The sequence below is a fragment of the Sphaeramia orbicularis genome, chromosome 9, assembly GCF_902148855.1.
Source record: "Sphaeramia orbicularis chromosome 9, fSphaOr1.1, whole genome shotgun sequence".
NCBI classification, from domain to species: Eukaryota; Metazoa; Chordata; class Actinopteri; order Kurtiformes; family Apogonidae; genus Sphaeramia; species Sphaeramia orbicularis.
Window position 1 is genome coordinate 32,344,686 of NC_043965.1, and position 23,858 is coordinate 32,368,543.

Consider the following 23,858-nt stretch of genomic DNA (forward strand, 5'->3'; position numbering starts at 1 on the left):
CAGCATCTGAAACGGACCACAATGAACATTTGAAAGATAAACAGTACCATAGTGCTTCAGTTTCAGATTCAGAGTTTGTCATGTCTTTTATGGATTGGGATTGTCTCTTTCAACTCACTATATATGTTTTATTAGTAATTTTTTTTTTTTTTTTTTTTTTTTTAAATCAATTACTAAAAATTTCACGTGATCCCATTTGAATTCCAGGCGTCCTGACCCAAAGGTTGAAAAGCACTGCTTTAGAGACTCACATCATGTGTATACATCTGTGTCCCAACACATAAAAAACCCCTACAACAAGCATTTAGTAATAATATACTGGAAGTGTAGGGATCGTCAAGCAATACTGACATGCAGGAAATTCTCTTCCTGTGATGTGGGAGTCAGGAAACCGCACTCAAATGCTGTTTAGTTAGAGTTGTAAAGTGAATACTGGAACACACAGCAGCAGGATGGATGAAGACATACTGGTGCGAATGGATAATCACCGGACTGACCAGGTGATTGTGGTGAAAAAGCAGGAGGTAGGAGGCTGAAAATGTGGTGCAGAGAGTGTTCCAACTTCCAAGTCACATACGTTGTTTTTTTTTTTGTTTTTTTTTTACTTTTAGCATATACTGTCTGATATGTGGTTTGTGCATATTGTTGCATGTGGTATGCATATCACTGGGATTTATTAATTTATTAAAAGATGGTTACGTTGTACAGGATCTTCTGGGTGTCATAGATTCACATTCAGAAAAATTGAGAAGTATGGTCAAAAAAGCTTCAGCTGCAAAACTATATGTAGTAGGCAATCCTGTTATTTTATTTTATTTTATGCATTTGACATACTGTTGTATTAGATTAGATTAGATTAGATTAGATTAGATTAGATTAGATTCGACTTTACTGATCCCACAACAGGGACATTCAACTGTCAAGGCCGCAACAGAATGAAGTGGAAGAAGAAAAGTGTACATGTATAAAGATAGTGCAAAAAACCAATAATATAAAATAAAAAATAATAACAGTAATAAAAAATTATACAGACTATATACATATTTACAACAGAGTGGAATTGGGACTCCCTAAATCCTTTTCTAGCATACTAAGTAGTATGCTAATACAGGTTTTGGAAGGTTGACGTTCTATCAGGATGATCTCAGTGATGGGGAATGCAGGGATCTATCTCAAGGTAACAAGATTAACATGGTGATGGCAGATCCTGCATGTAGAGAAGTGGTTTCTAAACTTTTGTGATAACAGATGAGCAGGTGAGTGAAGATGTGAAAGTGGTTACTAACAATGAAGAGGAGACAGAGGGAGTGGCTTCAACATGGAGATAGAATCAACAGATATACAGAAGAATGAGTGAAAAGTGTCAGAATCCATGACATCTCATTTGGGGAAAAACAATATTATAAAATCAGCAATGCAAAATTCTATGAAACAAAAGGTGCACAGGTCATATTTAAAATGTACAAGTGAAAAAGCAACACATGATTACATTCACAAGAAGTGAAGAGCAACACTAGCAAATAAGTATCAACTGCAAAATGTGACTGTAATGGTCCTGGTATTTTTATCTATTATTTATTTTGTTTAATTACATTTGACATACAATGCATCGAGATTTATTAAATCTTTTTCTGACATACTAAGCAGTATGGTAATACAGGGTTTTAGAATGTTCACAGTATCAGGGTGGGTTCAGTGATGGGGAATGCAGGGATCTATCTCAAGGTAACAGGATTAACCCATAAAGACCCAGTGTGACTTTTGTGGTAGTTCCCAAATTCATTTTTCTCTCTATTTAATCTTTCTTAAATGATTTATTGCCATTTATTCTAATATTATCCTCTGTAATTTGCACTTTTTTTCCAGTAAAAATCATGTATTTTCCTTTAATTAATTCACTGATCATGTAGATGTACATAAAACCTCAGAGTAAAGTTGAAGGTTATTATATCAGAAACAGAGAAAACTGAAGAAAAAGTGAATTTAACTGAACATCCATTTTTAACTGGACAGCTTTTTATGTCTTAATCTAATCTTGTATTTTATTCTTTTATTTAGGTTTTATCTATTCTTCTGTATTTTTATTTCTATTTTTATTTTTTAATTTTTAATTTTATTTTTACAGTTGTTCTATGTCTTTTAATCTATTCTTGTATTTTACTCTGTTACATTGGTTTTTATCTATTTTTCTGTTCAGCACTTTGGTCCACTGTGGTTGTTTTAAAGTGCTTTACAAACAGATGAGTACACTACAGAGCCTCTGAACGTCCAAATGGGTCATATCTGATGCCCATGTAAATATGACAAACTGTCATTTTACACAAATTATTTACATATATTGACAGGATTAATGGATCAACAGGTATTAACCCTTTCATGCACGAATTATGAGAACCCTAATAAAAAATTTTCCTGAGTGTTTTTATTCCGCTTTAGGCATGACAAAAACAAAGTGATTGAAATTTTTCTTCTGAAAAATAAATAAAAAATAAATAAATAAAATAAAAATTAAAAAAAAAAAAAAAAAACATAAAAAAAAATAATAATGGAAAAAAAAAAATCTTATGAACCTATTTTTTCATGAAGTTGCAAAAATGTCCACTCAGCTGGACACCACACGTTTAATTTTAGATGCACAGAAACATGTATTTACTGATAAATTGTGTGAAAACTATGGGGAGGGCTTTGTGATTCTGGGGGTTTATGCTCAGGAAAGATCTACATAATGTTACCAATTCATGTCAGAAAAGATATGCAGTGTCTTAAAACTTTAATAAAGATATGTGTGGAAAAAAAAAAGAAAAAAAGAAAAGAACAACAAAATCCATGAACATATAAGAGAACAGCTGTAGAATAGCTGTCCACTCTAGTGACCAGTATGCATGAAAGGGTTAAACTGTTTAGATCAGTAGATGGTTTTGGTTAAAGGTGGATGTTTGGGTCTTTATGGGTCAACATGATGATGAGGCAGAGGCTGTAAGTATAGAGGCAGTTTCTAAAGTTTAGTGATAACAGATGGAGGTACTGCGAATAATGCAGAGCAGACCAAGGAGTGGTTTGAACATGAGTGAAAAGTGTCAGAATCCATGAGACCTCATTGGGGGGGGGGGGCAATCTTATATAATATGAAATGTAAAAAATTCAAGTAACATCAGGTTCACAAATTTAAAAAAAAAGCGCAACATACGATTTAAAAGCCGTGTAGCGCGTCATAAAGTGCGTCATTTGCGCCCTTCGACAGAAAGCTAAAATTTTTGAAGTTATTTTCCATCAGATTTCCCAGAGTGAACAGCTTTTCCTTTGGTAAGATCACGTCTTACCATTTGATCCGCATGTGTTTTCAGATCATCTCCTGCTAAATCTGCTGCTGGACAAACTCTTCCTCGTTTTTACGCACGTCGCTGCTCTTTGGAAAGGAACAGGCTGCGCACTGGGCTCAGTCCAATTGCAGCAGTGAAGGAGAATATGGGCTGGACCGTTACTAGGTGGGGTTTACCCTGGGTATAAATATTCTGTGTGTTCCACTACAACGCCCCTGGAAACTCAGTGAGACAAACTTCTCCTTCTAAAGTCACACGGTAAGTCACTCTCTTTCAATAATAATAAAAACTCTGACTTATTCTCCGGCTGTGATTTAAGAGACGTTTGCTTCTTGGTAGTGATTTCATGACGCTTCAAGTGTATTTTCCCGCAAGGTATTGATGCAACTTATGTGGGTGTGGTTGAGAAAACTGCAGCTGTAGTTTCTCAACATAGAACCAGACAAATTTACACATTTAAAGCAAGTAAAGTGAGGTGAGTGGAGTCAAGAAAAGAGTTCTCAGTATAGGAGAACACTGAGGGACACGTGTTCTATAATAAAGCCTACAATAAATATTAAAGTTCTGCGTGGGTGTGGCCACAAAGTCTCCATATGCTTGCAATCATGGAAAACTACCTAACATAATCCTACACCAAACATCTACAGACTTACATTCTCCAGGATGAAGACTGACATTTACAGTCAGCATTAGTCTAGTTTTCTCTCCCTTTAATATTATCTGTAATGTGTGAGATGTAAAATCAAGCCTTGCAGACAATGATGTTCATTACTCTCTAAAACTTCCACGCGGGGTGCTGAATACATATTTGAATGCAATATATTTTGTAACATTTTCTATTCTTTCTCCAGACAGACTCCAGCAGTCCCACCATGTCTTTCATTCAAGCACTCATGCAACAAAGCATCTATCTGGGCATGCCCGATGACTCAGTACGTAACGTTGTGGTTGTGTTCCAGTTGCTATGGCCAACTTCTGTTTTTTTTTTTTTTCCTTTTTTTTCCCTCTTCCTGTGGTATGCTAGGGTGGAAAAAATGAGACAGAAAAGAAATCAGAGTTTACAGAAGTGAAGTGTGGAAGATAATGAGAGGAATGAATGAGTGGGAAGTTCAATAGTGGGAAGAAGGAGAGAAAAAAATGGAGCAGAACTGGAAGATAAGATGAGAACAGTAATACAGTGAGACGGATAATTTTGTGAACACACATATACAGATGAAGAGAAAGATGACCATAGGCTACTAATCTTGTGAGTCTGTGACTCAGAAGCAGGAATTTGTGCCCCTCCCTTTATAAACTCTTCCACTGCTTCTCCTTTCACTGGTTTCTTAACGGGGGAAAGTTGTACAGGGTTATCATGCCTTTGTTGCTGTGTTATTTCTCTGTCCAGTCTAGACTAAAGTGACTACACATTAAAGGGCACCTACATGATCTGTGACAGGCATTCAGACCAGAAACAGATACAAAACATGGCCAAAATGAACTTTAAACTCAGCTGAAAGTGTATTTATTTTTTCAAAAACACATTTTAGTTATTGCCATACAACTTGAAGGACACATTAATGTGCAGATGCACTTTAAATGTGATTCTAACTTTGCCAAAAAGCTATTCTGTAGCTGAAAAATTTAAGAAAATCCCTTTTGCAACACTGTACAAGCAGTGCCACTTCATGCATGCCACTGGATTTAGGTCAAATATTTACAAAACACATAATAATCTGTGTTATGTCTCTCAGGTCCTGAAGAAGGAGGGAACAGTCACTGCAGCCCCCAATTTCAGCCCCAGTGGAGATGCAGCAGTCTTGGACAAAGCCATCAAGGCAAAAGGTGGTCTTATAGTACAAAGGGAAGCTTTTGTGCATGTACAAACATGTGTTGGCCTCCTAGCACAGTGTTGACTTATGCTGTAAACCTTACCACCCTCTGCTGGCCAAAATGTGACATTTTACTAACAGTGCTGTTAGCCGTGGTCTCACAGAATGCAAACATTCAAGACTAAAACCAAAGGAAAACCATGGCTTTATGTAATGGAATATAAATTCTGCAGGGGTGGATGAGAACACCATCATTGAAATTCTGGTGAAAAGGAGCAACGAGCAGAGACAGCAAATTAAAGAAGCTTACCAGCAGGCCAGTGGCAAGGTAAAAGAAAGCATTTATGTTAATGTTTCTAGGAAGGGATTGTTCACTCACACAGACACATAATCATGTGCACTAAGACACTGTATTCACTCTGATTATTCCTTCATAGCCTCTGGAATCAGCACTGAAGAACGCTTTGAAGGGAGATCTGGAAGATGTGGTGTTGGCGCTGCTGAAAACACCGGCCCAGTATGACGCTCAACAGCTGAAACAAGCCATGAAGGTACACAAACATATGCAATCCAACCCAAAAGGAAGAGTTTTTGCACCAGAATGAAAATCACTGCCTGTGAACTGAACCTTTGCCTTCATCTATTATTTTTGGCATATAAAAGTATCCACCCACTTCCATGTATTCATCTAATGTTTTCCTAACAGGATGGTAAAAGGGTGCACAAATTAGACCAGTGAAACATGTGTGAGCTCTCCTAAAATCAGCTGATTAACCATGCATTCCTGTGTCAGGGTCTTGGTACAGATGAGGACACACTCATTGAGATTTTAGCTTCTCGGACCAACAGAGAGCTTGAGGAGGTAAAGAAAGCCTACAAGGCAGGTGCGTGCTGAAAAATTTTGGCCATTACTCTGAAAGAGAAAATAAAATTTCATTTTTTTCTCTTGCAATGAAAATAAATGCATGATTTTCTTTGCTAAGAATACAAGAAGGAGCTGGAGGATGACATCAAGTCAGACACAAGTGGAGACTTCAAGAAGGCCCTCATTGAGCTATGCAAGGTACTGATATTGCTTTCTGTTTCCATTATTTACTTTGTGACGAGGCTGTGAAGACACACGTAGTACAGATGATTGTTAACTTCTAGCACCAGGATGTCCTTAAGTTCAGAGGCAACATAACACTCCTTACTGTAGCCACTACAGTCACTCAGAAGCTGAACACTTTAATGGCTTTGTATTAGTTAGGTTTGGATATCATGTAAGATTTTTATATTAGATTCTAATTATTCATGCATCATTCAAAGTGGATGCTGGTATTTTATTTTTCTACAGATACTGGTGTCTGTTTGGTTTGGTGCTACATAGCTGCTCTGTTTCCTCATGTTACAGGCCAGCAGGACTGAAGGGGTTTCTGAGCCACTGATTGACAGTGATGCCAGGGCTCTGTATGAGGCAGGAGAAGGAAGGAAGGGCAAAGACTGCTCTGTTTTCATAGAAATCCTCACCACCAGGAGTGCCGCCCATCTCCGTAAAGGTTAGAAAGCTGGCGACCTTCCTCAGTAATATGTTTGTCTCTATTAGATCTAACACCTAATTTTTCTCTCAGTTTTCGAGAGGTACTCTAAGTACAGCAAAGTGGACGTGGCCCAAGCTATTGACCTCGAGATGAAGGGAGATATTGAAAGTTGTCTCACAGCAGTAGGTAAGAGCACAAACTTTTACTGAAGATTTATCCACTGACTGAATATTCACTGATTAATACAGATTTAATTTGAGCTTGACCTCTCTTTCAAATGGTAGTGAAGTGCGCTGGAAGCAGGCCAGCATTCTTTGCTGAGAAGCTCTACTTGGCCATGAAGGTACAGTACATTGTGTGTCATCTACTGCAGAGGCATTTATTAGTCTGTTGAAGCACTGGAAACTTAGTCCAACTTAGAAGTTATCTGCAGCTATTATTCCTAGGGCCTGGCACCTATTTAAATTAACCCCGTACAGCACATCGCAGTTATAAAAACAAACAAAAAAGCAATAATTAACAAAACAAACAAGAAAATAAGTGATTAAAAAAGTGCAGCTGTTAACAATTTTACCTGAGGGTATAGTCATACAAGCAAAAACTTCAGATTCCTTTCTCTAATATTCCTACACACACAGTATAAACACTTAGACTATAGAAGAGTTGCACAACTAACCAAATAACTGCAGTATACATCTATACATCCAATAATTGAATGTAGTGATCACAAGGTGCATCCCACATTCATAGTACTCACACATCTATCAGTCACCACTAATCAATTATTTCTGTATTTTCTCATTTACTATTCTGTATGTTACAAGGGACTAATAATTCAAATCAGCTGATGCTGACCAGTATTTTTCTGTTCTATATTGTGATATTCTCTATGTACCACAATTTCTTTTAATATTCTATATATTTCAATATATTAGTGTATTTAATATATCATATAATATTCCATAATTAATTCATGTAAAATCAAAATATTCTTTGTTTTAATGTACTTTATTTAATTTACAAGCATTGTACCTTTTTAAGAGTAAAATGAAAATGAATATAGATAAGTCTAATAACACCACTGGTCTATCCACATATTGTTCAAAATGTATGGTATTGTTTGTGTTGCTGTCCCTCCTGACTCTTTTCTGACTCTCAGGGCAAAGGGACACGCAAAAACATCCTCACCCGTATCATGGTGAGCCGGTCTGAAATTGACATGATACGGATAAAAGAAGAATACAAGAAGAACTACGGCAAAACACTCTACCAGGACATTCTGGTCAGCAAGCATATTTTTTTTAATGCTAAAGATATTCAGATACTGTATGCTATGCAATACAGAAATATCAAGTTCTTATTTTTACTGTTTAAAGATCTGGACATTTTTTTTTTTTCTTCAGGATGATACCAAAGGAGACTATGAGAAGATCCTTCTGGCTCTTTGTGGAGAAAACTAATCAACAGGGCCATGTCTCATGTCCTGTTGTGGAAGATGACAAATAATCCCTTGACACATATTGTGCCCTCTTGTGGAGAACTGGCAGAATTAACCATCTTCTTGCTTTGTGACTGTCAACCATTATTGAACATATTTAGGCTTACAGTAATGAGCAAGGGATTAACATTGAATTGGCACAGCTTCAGCACTTTCCCAAAACTTGCCCACCTCTTTCATCCCAGCAGAGATCTGCAAACTGCACTGTTCTGAGATCTGTGCATTTTAATAGACTCTGCTCACATGTGCTAGGTTTCTTTGCTTGGAGTTGGATTCAGTGAACACAAAATGCAGCTGCTGACAGATGTATACATTCCCATGTGCCAAATGTATTCAGCACCACTGAAGGAGTTTAGACAATCTGCAAATGAATAAATAAAAAGTGCTTTTTGTATGAAGGCCAATCACCAGTGTCCTGGTTTTTTAACATTGCTGTGTACCAAAATGGGGTATATATCAGAAATGTAAAAACTTGATTTAATTGTAAAGATTTATACAGAGCATGAGACATCAGTGGGTGTAAAAACAGCAAACTGTCATGTAAATGACAAAAAATTGCCAATAAAGTAATTTGATTTTGCTTAATGAGAAGAAACTTTACAAAAGTAAGCAAGTTGTGCTTATTACTAGCAATGAAAACACAATTAAGATGGACTTGATTTTCTGAATAGGTAAGTTGAGGAAGTGGGTTTGCTTTTAAAATGAGGGAAATGATCATATTTATGCTGGAAATGATGTAAAACATTAGTTATACTTAGCTCAGTATTAACTGGATTATATTACTCAGACAAAGTTACATAATGCAGTGTTGCCAGTATGTTTCAGGGTGTGGTGCATTTTAATGATCGCCAGGTGGAGTAATAAACTATACCTTTACCTTTTAAATCACATAAGAGACCTTATGTGATTAAAAAACAATCACTGAAGCTGCTTTTAATCACCATGTCCCATTGCATTGATTGCATCTTACTGCCCATATAGTGGCATTTTATGAGGTATTCTTGGTATTTTCTCTTTTTTTCACAACCCATTTTCAACAACTGGTTAAAAAATTTTTTAACTGGGTTTATATTTCAGAATTATCTAATGTCTTTGAGGCTAAAAAATAGACTTATTACTACACCATTTCTATGTGTGCTGGACTATGGTGATGTGATATACATGCATGTATCCATTCTCTCAAAGCATTTGTTCTCTAGAAACTGTTGATGCAGCTCTGAGGTTTATTACGAACTTTACAGGCCTCACCCATCTCACTCGTTTGTTGTATGTTTGTATTTGATGCTCTCCTTTGTCAACACACAGAATGAAACAATGGTATATTCTCATCATATCCCCAAAATTACATCTGTCAAAAAAGTACAGATGGTTAAAATTTTGGTCTCCAGATTTAATCCTTTTGTCTGTTCAAAGGTCCCTTCTGTGCTGGGAAAAACCTGCATTCATATATGCTGCTCCCTCTGTTTGGAATCAAACACAAAATACCTGAAATTTAAGAGGCTGGTGTCACTGCACACTTTTAAGGAGACTGTAAATGACATGAAGTCAGAGGTACCTTGCTGTACATGTTTTATCAAACCAATTTAACATATACACCACTGACTCTGCACTTATCATTTTACATTCGTCTTATATTTCATATGATGTTTGTGACTATATATGTTTGGCTGCTATCCTGCCAGTAACAGGGTTAACAGTGCTGCTGCTTTCTTGGTCAGGATATTCTTGTAAAGCAGATTATTAATCTCAGTGAGTCTTTCCTGGTTAAATAATGGTTAAAATGTACCTGAAAGGAAATGAAAGAAAGCAGGAAATATTGGGTATTCGTAATAACTACATAATTACAAAAACAAAACAAAACAAAACAAAACAAAACAAAACAAAAAAAACACGACCCATGCCACTTACTTGTTCCATGTTTGCTGCAGAAGGAGGATTTCTATGTTAGGACCTGGCAACTTCATAGCTCACAGACTCCAGCCATAGATATATGGACTTCAGCTACAAACAAGCGGAGCCGGAGCACCTTGTATGGTCAGCTAACGCTAAGCTAACCAACTTTCTGTCCTCAGTATGTGTCAAGACATATCTCCTAACAGATAAGAAACTTTTTATGATCTGCGGTAAAACCTCAACAAAGACTGGCAAGCTGCACGAATACGTTTTAAACTAATTCGAGCAATCTCTTTAGCATGACAGTTAGCTAGCTAGCTAACAGTAGCTAGTCAGTTTGACAAACTAAATTAAGCTAGCTGTGGTGCTGTGGGTAGAATGACAGCGACGAACAGTCACATTAGTGTTTGAATGGAAATCAAATGAGGATTGCACATGTGTCCACTATAAAATAAAAGTCGTCTCTGCACAAGTATCGTTTGACTTTGGGTGGCTAATGTTAGCTGGGGTAAAGCAGCAGTCAACCAGCACAAGTAGCTTCATCTTGGCAGCTCCTTTTAGGGGCTTTGAAAGTGTTAAAGCACCCCCTAACTCTATAATAAGAAGCTATTAACCCCGACTCCCACCCTGTCTTTTCATTTCAGGTCAGTCTCTTCATCTGGATCAGCCAGTCCACTTCAAGTGCGCCTACACAACCTGGGGTTTGACAATGACCTGACCAATGGACCACTGCATTGTTGGCTCAGTCAGAGGGTTACTTTTGGAGGGAGATGATGAATGACAAGCTAGTTTTCCTGGGCCTGTTGTACTTTGTCCAGGGCATCCCCTATGGTCTCCAGTCTTCCTTGCTTCCTGTCTATCTCCGTGGAGCTGGTCATTCCCTCACCCGCATCGGTTTTACCAAAATCCTCTACTTCCCTTGGGTCCTCAAGGTGCTCTGGGCCCCACTGGTGGACCGAGTTGGCACTAAACGTCGATGGCTAGTGGGGACAGTATCTGGTCTGGCACTGACATGTGTTTCCAGTGCTGCCTTGGCCCCAGAGGCACATATCTGGGGAGTAGCAGGAACCCTGTTGGCCATGAACACCCTGGCTTCTGTCCAGGATATTGCGGTAGATGGGGCAGCAGTGGGGTTGTTGAAAGGTCGTGGGGAGCTCGGGTTGGGCAACACAGCCCAAGTCGTTGGCTATAAAGCCGGGTCTGTGTTCGCAGGAGGAGGGCTGCTGGCTGTAATTGATGTGGCTGGATGGAGCTGGATGTTTATGCTGCTGACGTTTGTGTATGCAGGTGTAGCTCTTTTTGTGTGGGGGGCCCCTGTACTGGATGAGGAGACTGTGAGGGGCCAACAAGCAGATGGCAGCAAGAGGGGAGGACAGGGAGCAGATGCCATGAAGCCATGGAGAGTATGGAGGAAGCTGCTGGCAGTGCCTGGCACCCCTTGGACAGTCCTGTATGTGCTCACGTACAAACTGGGTGAGTCAAACTAATAGACAGGCACATGTTTACATGGAGGTAGACACGTGTTCGGCGGTACTGTAGTTAACAAAAACTAAGCTAAAAATATTAGGAGAAATAATATTATTAACTGACAGCTATTAAAAATATTAACATGAAATAAAAACTTCAATGTGACACACGAAAAACCAAAAAAAGCTTGTCATGTTGCACAATACAGTAGTTTTGCATGACTTGGGGCTTCAAATAAACAGTGGTTTGTTAAATCATATTCAGCATTCTATCATCTAACATTTATCAAAATCTACCCAGCATTATGTTCATTATTCTGAAAAAATAAGTACTTCAATGACTAAAACTAAATAAAACAGTTTATGAACTAACCAAAATTAACACGAAGCCAGAAACTTAAAGTTGTGTATGACCTTTGCCACCAATTTTTCATCAAATCTAAAAAACCTGAGTGATAGCCTAAGTATCATGAATCTGTAAGTCTTTCCGTGATTACGCATCTGAATCTCTTCCCTCACTGTGAACAATTTCGAAGTGTGCTCCACCATAAACAATCCATTTGTTTGCAGAGCCGGTAGGTCACTCGGGCATTTTCAGAAATTTGTCATGTCGTGCATTGTGGGAAGCGGAGTTCCATGCAACTGCAGTAGCAAGAGGCAATGACGCCATTTCCGTGTATGTTGCCACTGCGGCCATAATGCGGCTGCGTGGAGCTCCGCTTCCCACAATGCATGTCGCGACAAATTTCCAAAAATGCCTGAATGACCTACTGGCTCTGTTTGTAAACAAATGGATTGTTTATGGTGGAGTACACTTTGAAATTGTTCACAGTGAGGGAAGAGATTCAGGTGTGTAAACAAGGAAAGACTTACAGATTTGTGATACTTAGGCTTTGACTCAGGTTTCACAGATTTGATGAAAAATCGGTGATGAAAGTCATACGCAGCTTTAACTGAAATAATAGGTAACAACATAAACTACTGAAAATTAGCTATACCTGTGTTTATAATGAATAAAGATATTGATAAAAAAATCCAGACAAATAAAACCAAATATTGTAAACTTTAGTGGTCATTTTTACTTTTATTCCTTTGTCACATAGGACCCATAGTTATACTAATATTTTGACTACATCTTTCATAAAAATGATATTGCTTGCAAGAATAAAACAACTGACTTTTTTTTTACTTTAAACAGTTTGTTGGAGGGTTTGAGGTGACCAAACATGTCAAATGTCCAAAGAAAAAAAGTGGAAAAATGTAAAATTAAAGCTGTGCCACCTATTGGCAATGGATATACATACAGGGTGGGGAAGCAAAATTTACAATGAACATTTAGTTGTTTTTTCTCAGCAGGCACTACGTCAGTTGTTTTGAAACCAAACATACATTGATGTCATAATCATACCTAACACTATTATCCATACCTTTTCAGAAACTTTTGCCCATATGAGTAATCAGGAAAGCAAACGTCAAAGTGTGTGATTTGCTGAATGCACTCGTCACACCAAAGGAGATTTCAAAAATAGTTGGAGTGTCCATAAAGACTGTTTATAATGGAAAGAAGAGAATGACTATGAGCAAAACTATTACGAGAAAGTCTGGAAGATACTATTAAAGAAGAATGGGAGTTGTCACCCAAATATTTGAGGAACACTTGCACAAGTTTCAGGAAGCATGTGAAGGCAGTTATTGAGAAAGGAGGAGGACACATAGAATAAAAACATTTTCTATGATGTAAATTTTCTTGTGGCAAATAAATTCTCATGACTTTCAATAAACTAATTGGTCATACACTGTCTTTCAATCCCTGCCTCAAAATATTGTAAATTTTGCTTCCCCACCCTGTGTGTGTGTGTGTGTGTGTGTGTGTGTATATATATATATATATATATATATATATATATATATATACATATATACATATATGTGTGTGTGTGTGTATACATACATACATACATACATATATGTGTGTGTTATAACCTATACAAAACTCTCCTGAAAGCATCAAGTATTTCTTAAATAGTTCCTTTTGTCCATTAGTGAGTTCTTCTATACACTTCAGACTTCATGTAGAGCCTAGAGTTCACCACTAGATGTCTCTGTTGGTGTTTGGATTAACACTCAATCAGGACTGAGTCTACTGATAAAGTTAAGAAAGTAATCACTGTAAGGCATTTTATCAAGCCTTAGCAGATCCTGTCTGCACACTGGGAAAAACAACCCAAGCCTGGATATTGGACTATTTACACAAGTATAAACCTTAACTACTGTGAAGTTGGTGGAGTTTGCTTAAATGCATGTGAAATTAATACTGACAATTTTTATAATAAAAGAAATCGTAAAGTACTTTTTTGGTAACTGAAATGTGTCTATGTGGGAGAGAGAGTTTATATGACCAGAGTTTGGTGTTTGGTAGCAGAAGGGGATTATGTAAGGATTAGAGTGTCTTTGTGTCTGTAGCGTTTAGAAACTGCAGCGGAAGACAGTGCATCACGCCGATGTGTGTTTATGTGTGTGTACATGTGGGTGGTGGGAATATAATTGTCTCCTTGCATTTACATAGTCTTCACTGGTGTGTGTGTGTAAGTAAGTGTATATGGCTTTGTTTTAACACTATGTGTACTTGTGTGTTTTTGAGAGAGTGGTGGCTGGGTAATCGGATGAGTCCCAGCAGACAACACTACTAGACAAAATATGAAGGCTGGCTGGACCCCCTAATCTGTCTAGGGAGTACCCCCCCACCCCCCAACACACAAGCACTCTCTCTGTCACATGAGCGCACACACACACACACACACACACACACACACACACACACACACAAATAGCGGGCTGATGCTCATGATTACAACAATAATTACTCATAGTGTTCTCCATGTTGTGATTGAGCTCTGTAGGTTCATTAACAGCCTTGTTTCTTGGTAATGTTTTCTGTTGTAGTAGACTAAATATTACCCACCTTGGCAAAAAAAGGGATTGTGTAATATTTTAGATTAGGCCTAGATGTGCCAGCATAATTGACTATGTGAGACAGTATTGTTTTTGTTCAAGGGGTGTGTGGGTATGTTTGTGTGAGACCGGTGATGTGGCTGTCTGAACCCCCCTCCCTCTGTCTTCTACGCACTCACAAACAGACACATAGAGACCCCTCTCCCTGATCTATCCCTAATGAACTTTGCGTTTGCGCCGGGTCCAACACAGTGGCCAATCACTGGGAGCCTCATGTCTGAACTGCGACCTCTGTGCCATTGGAGGGCTCGGGCATGTTGGGAGAACTGTCTGGCTAGGCTTCCAGGGATGGACAGAGTGAGGGGGGAGGGCAATAAGCACTAGTAACAGAGAAAGTAATGGAGAAAGGAAAGAGGCAAACAACAGAGCTTCAGAGAACAAGACAGGATACTAAATACAAACATGGTTTCAGGCAGAGACTTACACCATTTAGGCTCAAGTGACACTCCTCATGTTTTTAGATATTGCAAACTAAGGCTGCAATTAACTATTATTTTCATTGTTGATTTTATCTGACAAGTATTCCCTTGATTAATCTATTTATTGCCCCATATAAGGATTAAAAGTAGTGAAACAAGTCCCTTATGTCTAAGTAATGAGTGTTTTCGTGTCAGACAGAGGAGGAAGTTAAGCATGGGGTTATGTTTGAAGAAGGTTTTTGCTTTTTTATATTCATCAAATAATTGCTCAATTTATCTTTTTTTTAATCTGATTATTCACCTTTTTGAGCTGTATTATGAACTTGAGGATTTCTATCATTTCACGCTGGTAAGAATGTAATTGACGTATTGCATGTATTTCAGCATGTAAGTGTTAACTGCTTGACATGAATTGTTGTTGCTCTAAAGCCAGTGTTGCTGCACTGTTAGAGAACTGGTCAGATTTTTATCAGAAGCCCACTCTGTGTGACAGGAGATGTGAGTGATGGTGAGGGGTGAGAGACCATGGTGGTAGATTCCTCTGGGAAATGACCAGGTGGTTGTAGTGAAGAATTGACACAACCTTTTGCTCCCCCCGCCCCAACCTTTTCCCTTCAGAAAGTATTTACAACATAACTGATACCATTGCAATAGGTACAACATTAAAAACCCAGTCATTAAAAGCACATGTTGAAAAGCAGTATAACCTTCATGAAAGTTTGATTAAAGTAATGCTTATTTACACACTTTCTGAGTTGAAATTATTGACTAATTGGCCTCAGTTGTTAAAAGAATGGTAGTCCCAATACGACTTTTTCTTTTCTGCACTGTTAACTGGAAATTTACATACGAAGTATATAGTTTTTTTAACCTCTGTGTGAGATTCTTTAGGTATTGCTTCATCCTTTTACACATCCCTCTTTAAAGGTCCTGTGTATAAGCAGAATCCATCATTAGTGTATAATTGCACAATAATAAGAATGGTTATGTTTTTAGTTATGTTTGGATAACACATTTATATCAACAGAAGGAACCATGCTGTAGTGTCTTGTTTTTATATTAGCTCTAAATTAATCTATTCTTGTATTTTTTTATATTACACATGTAGTAGGTGACGTCCAGTGTTAAGGGGCATTAAAGTCACCTGCCATGCTTGAGTCTTAATATTTCCACAACTACAAAGTTCAAGGACAACGGGATATTACTGTATTTCACTAGTATAATCTAAAGTCAGACTGTTTGGAAAAATTGGAAAAAAGATAATCACAAAATGGGTTCAACTTTTTGTGTTGCCCTGACACACACCAAACCCTAACATCACTCTACAACAGCAGCGGATAACGGTCAGTGTGACTCCCAGCCGACTTAAGGGACATGAAGGGAAATGGAAGAGAATGAATGAGAAAACGGGGGAAACTTGGGAAGGGATGAGTGTGTATTTTCCAGAGGGAGAAAGCAGGACTGCAGGGAGGGAGGCTTAAGGAGGGGATGAATTAATGAACAACCACCACATGGTGCCCTGAGAGAGATGAAGAGCAAAATGGCAATAGAAATAAGCACATTTATCCATGCAGAGAAGAAAAGGTACATTATCTGTGTTAATGTTCAAAAGCTGAGATAAATTATTATTATTTCCCAAAGTGAATAAACCTCTATTAGCATGGAAAACAGTAATTATTAATTGCTTCTACAATTACTGTTTAAACAGTTTAAACACTATCTCTCTAAATGTTTTATATTAAAGGTATAATTTGCAACATTTTTGCAATAAGATATCTAAAAACTACTAGGATTGTGTAATATGGATATTTTTTGCTTGTTTCAAACACTGTTCAAGTTCTGAGAGATCCTTAATTTTGTTCTTGTTTCTTCTTAATCTTAAATTTATTTTGGATATGTTTGCTTCATGTTTGGGTTTCACATATGGTCTTTAACAAAAAAGGATACTTCAGTAAAGTATACCACACTCGTGGTTAGTCCCTTCAGCCTCTTTAAACTTGAGTTTCCTTTTAAAAGATAGATTTCTGGAGATGTTGCACATTAAAGCCCCTTCAGTTATGGCTGAATTAACACTTAGAGCAATTTATATGTACAATATATCCCAAAACATAGACAATCAACTAGCTAACTATCAACCCAGCAGGTTGGAGTTGAGTGGAGAGATATTAGTTGTTAGTTTTTCTTGCTCCTGCCTGGTTATGGAGTGTGTTTCCCATGATTGTGAGCCCTGAGGCCCAGAGGGAACTGCTTGACATCTGTATTGATTTTTCAGTAACACCCCATGTGTGTATGTAAGAGTGTCAGAAGACTAAAATGCATATGATATTGTGAAAGTGTGTATAGACTGGGCTCTGTTTACTGGTTTGACCTCAGGGAACTTGATGAGCTGAAAGGTGTGTGTGCGTGTGTCGGTACTGCGTGATTTCTATGTGTTGTGGGTGTGTGCTCATACATGTAGTATGTATGAACCTGTCTCTGTTTACCATGCTCTTGGCAGCGAGGGATAATGTTGTCCTGAGGGCTGGCTGACTGTATGTTCTCAGTGATCTCCACACTCTGACCCCACTGTCCTCATTGACCTCTCACCCTCATCCCACTCTGATCCCACTCTGTGCTACCACCCCACCCCCTGCAATCACACTTAGTGAAAATCCACACTGTCCATCACTCTCAAGTCAATCAGATGGGATCTAGGTGTTATGTGGAGCATTTCAACAACTCAGAGTGTAAGATTCAAGCTAAATGTGATAAGTTGCAATAATTTACAGTGAGAATCATAACTGAAAAAGAATTCCGAAAAATAGTGTGGTTATTTAAAATAATTGCGATGAAGTGATTATGCAATACTCATGACAGGCTTAGTGAAGAAGATGTTGAGTTTCTTAAAGTACAGGGTGGGGAAGCAAAATTTACAATGAACATTTAGTTGTTTTTTCTGAGCAGGCACTACGTCAATTGTTTTGAAACCAAACATACATTGATGTCATAATCATACCTAACACTATTATCCATACATTTTCAGAAACTTTTGCCCATGTGAGTAATCAGGAAAGCAAACGTCAAAGAGTGTGTGATTTGCTGAATGGACTCGTCACACCAAAGGAGATTTCAAAAATAGTTGGAGTGTCCATAACGACTGTTTATAATGTAAAGAAGAGAATGACCATGAGCAAAACTATTACGAGAAAGTCTGGAAGATACTATTAAAGAAGAATGGGAGAAGTTGTCACCCGAATATTTGAGGAACACTCGCGCAAGTTTCAGGAAGCGTGTGAAGGCAGTTATTGAGAAAGAAGGAGGACACATAGAATAAAAACATTTTCTATGATGTAAATTTTCTTGTGGCAAATAAATTCTCATGACTTTCAATAAACTAATTGGTCATATACTGTCTTTCAATCCCTGCCTCAAAATATTGTAAATTTTGCTTCCCCACCCTGTATTAGGCTATGCACAGCTAGTTTACTTTTGTGGTGTATGATGTAAGATATCTTAAAGACAATTTTAAATGAGAAATGTAACATTTCTTTTGCAAAGTTGTGATAACTTTAGACTTTCTTTTTAGAAACAAAATTATAAAACAAAAAGGCCTGCATAATTTCATTGTAACATGAGTACAATGACAATAAAGTGTATTCTATTCTATTCTATTCTATTCTATTCTATTCTATTCTATTCTATTCTATTCTATTCTATAAGTAGCCCACCTTAGATTGTCATGATTTTGTATGTATGATAACGTGGTGTCTGCTTTTATATAAAAAACAAACAAAAAAAAAACAACCTCTAGATGTAGGAATGTAAAACTGTTATTCTAGTGAATATGAAGAAATAAATCTAGAAGTAGAATTTACTGCTTGGTTAAAACAAGTTGAGAATAATTCATTTGAGTCCCACTGTACGTCGTTATACAAGGAAACACTTTGTGTATAATGGCATCATAGCTACAATGATTAATTGATAAGCTAATTATTTGCCAACTATCCAATTAATCTCCATTTATTTTGATATAATTGTTTAAAAGAAATAGTAAAAATCATTTCCTTGTGTCCCTATTCTTCTACAGACAGTAAATTGGACATCTTTGGGTTGTGGACTGAACTGAACAGTGGATTTGAGGATGTCACCTTGGGGTTTCAGAGACACTGATCAACATTTTTCTCCTTTTTTATGTTTTATACCAAACTATCAGTTTATGGAGAAAAGATTCCATCATATGCTTTGTACTTGTAAATGGGTCTTAAAAATTGTAATGGTCTTAAAAAGTCCTTGAAACCCTTTGCAAGGCAGTCATATTTATTGTCTTATTTATATATCTACACAAGCAAACTAGTATTAACCATACTAATGTGTCAGTTTTAAATGATTTATATCCCGAAGCACCTATAATAACTAGGATCAATACAAACAATGCCTTCATCCTACTTTCTGTCACTCTCCCTTTTAATAATACATTGTTTTGTCTTTCTGCGCGGTCTGCCTCTAATGTAAGCACAAAGGCAGAGTTTTCTTTGAGCCTGCCATGCCTCCTCTGTTTTCCCTTCACTAACCTCCTAACAATGTCTCTGTTCATCTGTCCCCCCCCTCCTCTTCTGTCTTTAGTTGTCTCCATCTCTGGCTACTCTCCTTTCACTCCAGTCATGTTTAACTCACTCTTCTTTTTCGTACAAAACCATTATGATCGCCATCTCCTGCTCGATCTAGTTTTTGTTCCTTTACACCTGTTTTTCTTTCCTTCCTTGTTCATTTTCCCCTCCATCGCTGACTTTGTCCTAACCTCTCTCCTTTTTCCCCCTCTTTCCCACATCTCTAATTCCCCTTCTCTCATCCTCCTCCCCCCTTTGCTCTTTCTCTTTCCCCTCCACTCTGCTTGTTTAATCTTTGCGGATGTCTAATGAAATCCCTGCTGAAATGGACAATTGTTGCTTTGAGAATATTTATAGAAAGGAATAATCAGCCTGGTTGTGTTTGTGTACACGCCCTCCCCAACCCCCCTCTTTAAAGAAATAATTAGTTGAAGACAGGACTGTGAAAGCTCAGAGCTTTGAGCTAAACAACAGGCAGACAGGCACGGGAGCACAGAACCATGGGTAAACAACACAGGCATCATGGGTACCACTGTTGCCAATGTTTACTTTATTATGACTAATACGGTTACTGCACATTTGATGCAACTCAAAGCAGTCCAGCGCGGAGGATGACGGTGATTAAAATATGAATAATGCACAGAGAAGTCTATCAGTGCAGCTCTCAAATGAAGCTAATGTAAATCTAAATCTGTCATGTCAGCTCTGAGCAACTCATGGGTTTTGGATTTAAATGAAGCTGGCATTTAATTTTTTTTCTTATTAAATTTAATTTTTTTTGATGCCTTCACTAAAATAATCTTTTTTCATACAGTCATCACCATGATGATTATATTTTTTTGCACATCAGGGCAGAGCTGTGAAAACACACTGACTCATACATTATAAAATGTATACACAGGAGGAGTACGCCTAACCGGAAGGCAAAGCACATAAGAATTTACAATCCCTACAATAATAATCCATCTCAATAATCACTTCTAGCCCTCTGTCAGTATGTGGTAGTGTATTTACCTGCAGAGACCTACTACCTACTGTCTGTATTTTCTTTTTTACTCATGTTGTTCTGTGTACGGGACATCTCTAGGTGTTGACCTTCAGGTGATAGGATTGTATCTCCAGCCATTAATCAATAATGGCATCATACAGCGTTCATAGGTGTAACAATAAATACAGAAGGACAAACTATACAGCTCTGTTCTCCCTCTCCTTTTATGTACTGCACAGTTTATCTGTGAGACAAACCTCAGGGTAAAGTATACACACTGTTAAAGCTGGGCAGTTGCATGATCCCACATTGTGACTGATCCCAGTTGGGCACATTATCTGCTTTTCAAAGGGATTGTAAACATCGTAGCGTTAAAAAAAAAAAAAAAAAAATCTGTGCTGTTAAAACTTGTCCTTTTTGTTTTAAGTACCCATTAACCAATGTAATTACAGTATTTTACAGAGTGTGACCCACAGGTTTTTAGTATTAATGTCACTGGTACATATTACTAGGTTAGAGACTTTATTTCAGTTTGTTTATAACTGCACTTAGTATCTGTCCACTTTAAAGTTTTTGGCTTGAAATAACTATCAGAAGTTATATAATGTGTTCTGTTGCTGCTGAAGAGGAAGTAATGGCAAAGAATTACTGTAAGGTTAGCCTATCTGCTATGGGTTTGGCTGAGTCTGGTCTGAGTGTAAAAACATTTTTGATTGAGGTCTAAAAGGACAAGTTAGGCCACAGTTTGAGATAACTACTAGAGTTACGGTTGTTCTATGTACAGGAAAGGGAGAATAATTTCTGCTCAACACAAAGGCCAACAAACACATCATAAGGCTCCAGAAACCACACACAACTAGAGGAAAACTTGTCAGGTTTTGGTGGCAGTTCTCTTACATTCTCTAAGAGATAGATATGAGAGAAAATTCAGATTCAGAAAGTGGCTCATGATTCTACCTCAAAACGTCGACATATGTCAACACAGCAGAAATAAGGAAGGATTAGCTTCAGCTGTTCATGGAATGTAAACATTACCATAAAGAGTTTTGTGAAGGTTTGGGTGTGTTTATTTGTGTTTATTTGTGTTTGTAGAACATAACTGGCATGACAGAAATGGAAAGTAATGCAATGTCTTTGTTTTTCAATTTCACAGCTTTTTTTCTCACCACTCCTCTCTCTTTAAGTTTATCTTTAGACTAACTAAATTAACAAAAGATTCTTAAGTTATTATTTCCTGTAGTTTTGCCCAGTGTATTCTGTTTGCCTATCAAGAAAAAAATATGAATGCGAAACTGGGATGCTGGACTGGAATGGATTGTTTTCTGATTCACTGGCTGGGCAGTTTTTATCAGTTGCTGTTTTCACTGTTCTCATATTGATTACATGGCAGCGACTGAAAATTAGAGTTACTGAAAATTACAATATAAGTAATCATGGAATGTGAAAAACTGCAACCTGTGTTTGTTTGTTTTTTAAATAATGACATTATAACAGTCAAAATAATGGTTAAAATTCATAGTTTTTGTCATTCATTTTCCAAACCACTAAATCCTCAAGAGGGTCATGGGGGTTCTATAGCCTATCCCTGGACGTGTCGCCAGTTCTTTTTTTTTTTTTTTTTGTCAAATAACATCAAATTTTCCAAACCTTAAGACCATACAATCTCCAACTGCAACCACAGCACCCAATTCCCCCAGAAGCCAAGGGAATAATAAGAACAATAAGATTTGTGTCCAGCATTATATAAATTCATTTGTTGCCCAGACCAAATACAAAAAAATGATAAACATAGTTGTTATGTTTTCTCTCATTTGTGAATTATTTACCTACTTTATTAAATGGGAACAAAGTGCACCAGTCTGAGAAACAGAAATGTTTTTGAAAAGTCGCTACAGACATGTTTTGTTGGCTGATTTAACTTTAAAAGCCACTTTGATTGTTCTCATTGCCATGTGTAAATTGCCGTCAGTGAAACGTGAGTGACAGAAGTGAGAGACATGGTTCCTACACAGAGAATCCAAGCCCACGTTTTTGCGGTGTTGTCATACCACTGTTACAGCGGTGACACTCTTCGTTCTCCTGCTGCACTTCCTATCACTGGGAGCTTCTCAGCTTTCTCTTTTTTTATTTCAGTCTGTTTCATCTGTCTTTTTTCCTCTTTCTCTATTTTTGTTTGTCTCCTGGCTGACTGAATGAGTGAGTCGTTGGTTGTGTTGCGTCGTCTTTGACAGCAGTCTGGGAACCAAGCTGTCACTCATGCAGCTCCTTGGTCCCACTGTCTTTCTGAAGTCAGTCTCCATTAATATAATAATGGCGTATAGTCGGTGCCACTGAATATTTTACTGTAATGTTCAGCAGAACATTACCCCCACACTCAATGCCACACAGAGAAAGTCTTACTGTCTGACAGAAACTTTTTATTTTGACTGAAAGGTCTTTGTGAGGTCTGTTTCATCTGTGGAAGTTTTTGTGTTTTTGTTGTGTTTTCCTTTTTGTGCTTTAGGAAAAGTGCCAGGTCCCCTTTTGATAAAGTGACTGAGGGTATTCTTTTTCTTGTCAGGCATCTATTATTGACACTTTCCAGGAATAGGCCTAGGTGTGCAGAGTGTTGGGGTGCTGTATTTGATCCTGTTGTCGTCATCTCAAGAAACCCATGTTATTCACTCTTGCTGGCTTAACAGTTTGGCATAACATCCTTATCATAGCTGACTGTCATTGGAGTAAGCTTGTGTATTCAGGATGTGTTTATTGAGTGTGGAAAATAGCTATGCTTACTCAGAGAGATACCAGTACAATACACAGTGAACTGATTGTATATAGTTCTCTACTGTGCCTAATTCTTATTCTCATTTCTCTTTTTTTCCCTATTCTTCACCCTCTTTTCTATACTGTCATTACCTTCATGTAGGTGAGCAGGGTGCAGTGACCATGTTTCCCCTTTTCCTGTTGGATCATCACATGACTGCCAGGGAGCTGGGCTTCTGGAATGGCGTCATCGCCATGGGATTTTCCATCTGTGGGTCGTCCCTCGGAGGCCTGCTGCTCGCTCAGTTCAGGTAGCATTCATAAGCACCATCTTTTTTATATAAAAAAAAAAATATATATATATATGTATATGTTCCCAATGATGCACTTTTAATCATCACTTTTGGACAGTGTTGCTCTATGCTGCAAAGAAATCAGTTAAATTGTGTGATGGATAGATTTTTGTTTGTCTTTCCACTGGATTTGTTAACAAAAACGAAAGCATAAATAAATACCCCAGTCTGTCTTTCAAGGTTACCCTCAAAGACTGACTACTGAGAATTCTCTCAGTTATTATTGTCATTATTATAATTATTTTTT

At 37.6% G+C, this 23,858-nt stretch overlaps 2 protein-coding genes across 4 annotated transcripts in view; both read left to right on the top strand.

Moving 5' to 3' along the window:
• Nucleotides 1-3,434: 3,434 nt before the first annotated feature.
• anxa1a (annexin A1a) lies at nt 3,435-8,554 on the top strand. Of its 2 annotated transcripts, none has more exons than XM_030143189.1 (12): nt 3,435-3,578; nt 4,172-4,252; nt 5,054-5,144; nt 5,365-5,459; nt 5,569-5,682; nt 5,925-6,015; nt 6,115-6,194; nt 6,525-6,669; nt 6,742-6,837; nt 6,936-6,994; nt 7,811-7,933; nt 8,055-8,554. In XM_030143189.1, the coding sequence occupies exons 2-12, from the start codon at nt 4,193-4,195 to the stop codon at nt 8,109-8,111; spliced, it is 1,011 nt and encodes a 336-aa protein (XP_029999049.1). In that variant the 5' UTR covers nt 3,435-3,578; nt 4,172-4,192; the 3' UTR covers nt 8,112-8,554. The 2 variants fall into 2 exon arrangements, with proteins under 2 accessions (XP_029999049.1, XP_029999050.1); XM_030143190.1 differs by having other exon boundaries at nt 3,504-3,578; nt 4,176-4,252.
• A 1,574-nt stretch (nt 8,555-10,128) lies between these two features.
• Nucleotides 10,129-23,858, top strand: part of mfsd3 (major facilitator superfamily domain containing 3) — a 34,096-nt gene continuing 20,366 nt past the window's right edge. The window contains exons 1-3 of one of the 2 annotated variants that reach the window (XM_030143187.1): nt 10,129-10,220; nt 10,687-11,515; nt 23,422-23,569. In XM_030143187.1, coding sequence (XP_029999047.1) covers nt 10,813-11,515; nt 23,422-23,569 — 851 coding nt within the window. In that variant the 5' untranslated portion in view covers nt 10,129-10,220; nt 10,687-10,812. The remainder of the gene's footprint in view (nt 10,221-10,686; nt 11,516-23,421; nt 23,570-23,858) is intronic. The other variant, XM_030143188.1, reaches the window with a different exon arrangement.

Coding starts and splice junctions, on each gene's coding strand:
- anxa1a (XM_030143189.1), top strand. CDS start 4,193: ATGTCTTTCATTCAAGCACTCATGCAACAAAGCATCTATCTGGGCATG. Junction 5,683..5,924: donor AGCTGAAACAAGCCATGAAG/GTACACAAACAT, acceptor TTCCTGTGTCAG/GGTCTTGGTACAGATGAGGA. Junction 7,934..8,054: donor CACTCTACCAGGACATTCTG/GTCAGCAAGCAT, acceptor TTTTTTCTTCAG/GATGATACCAAAGGAGACTA.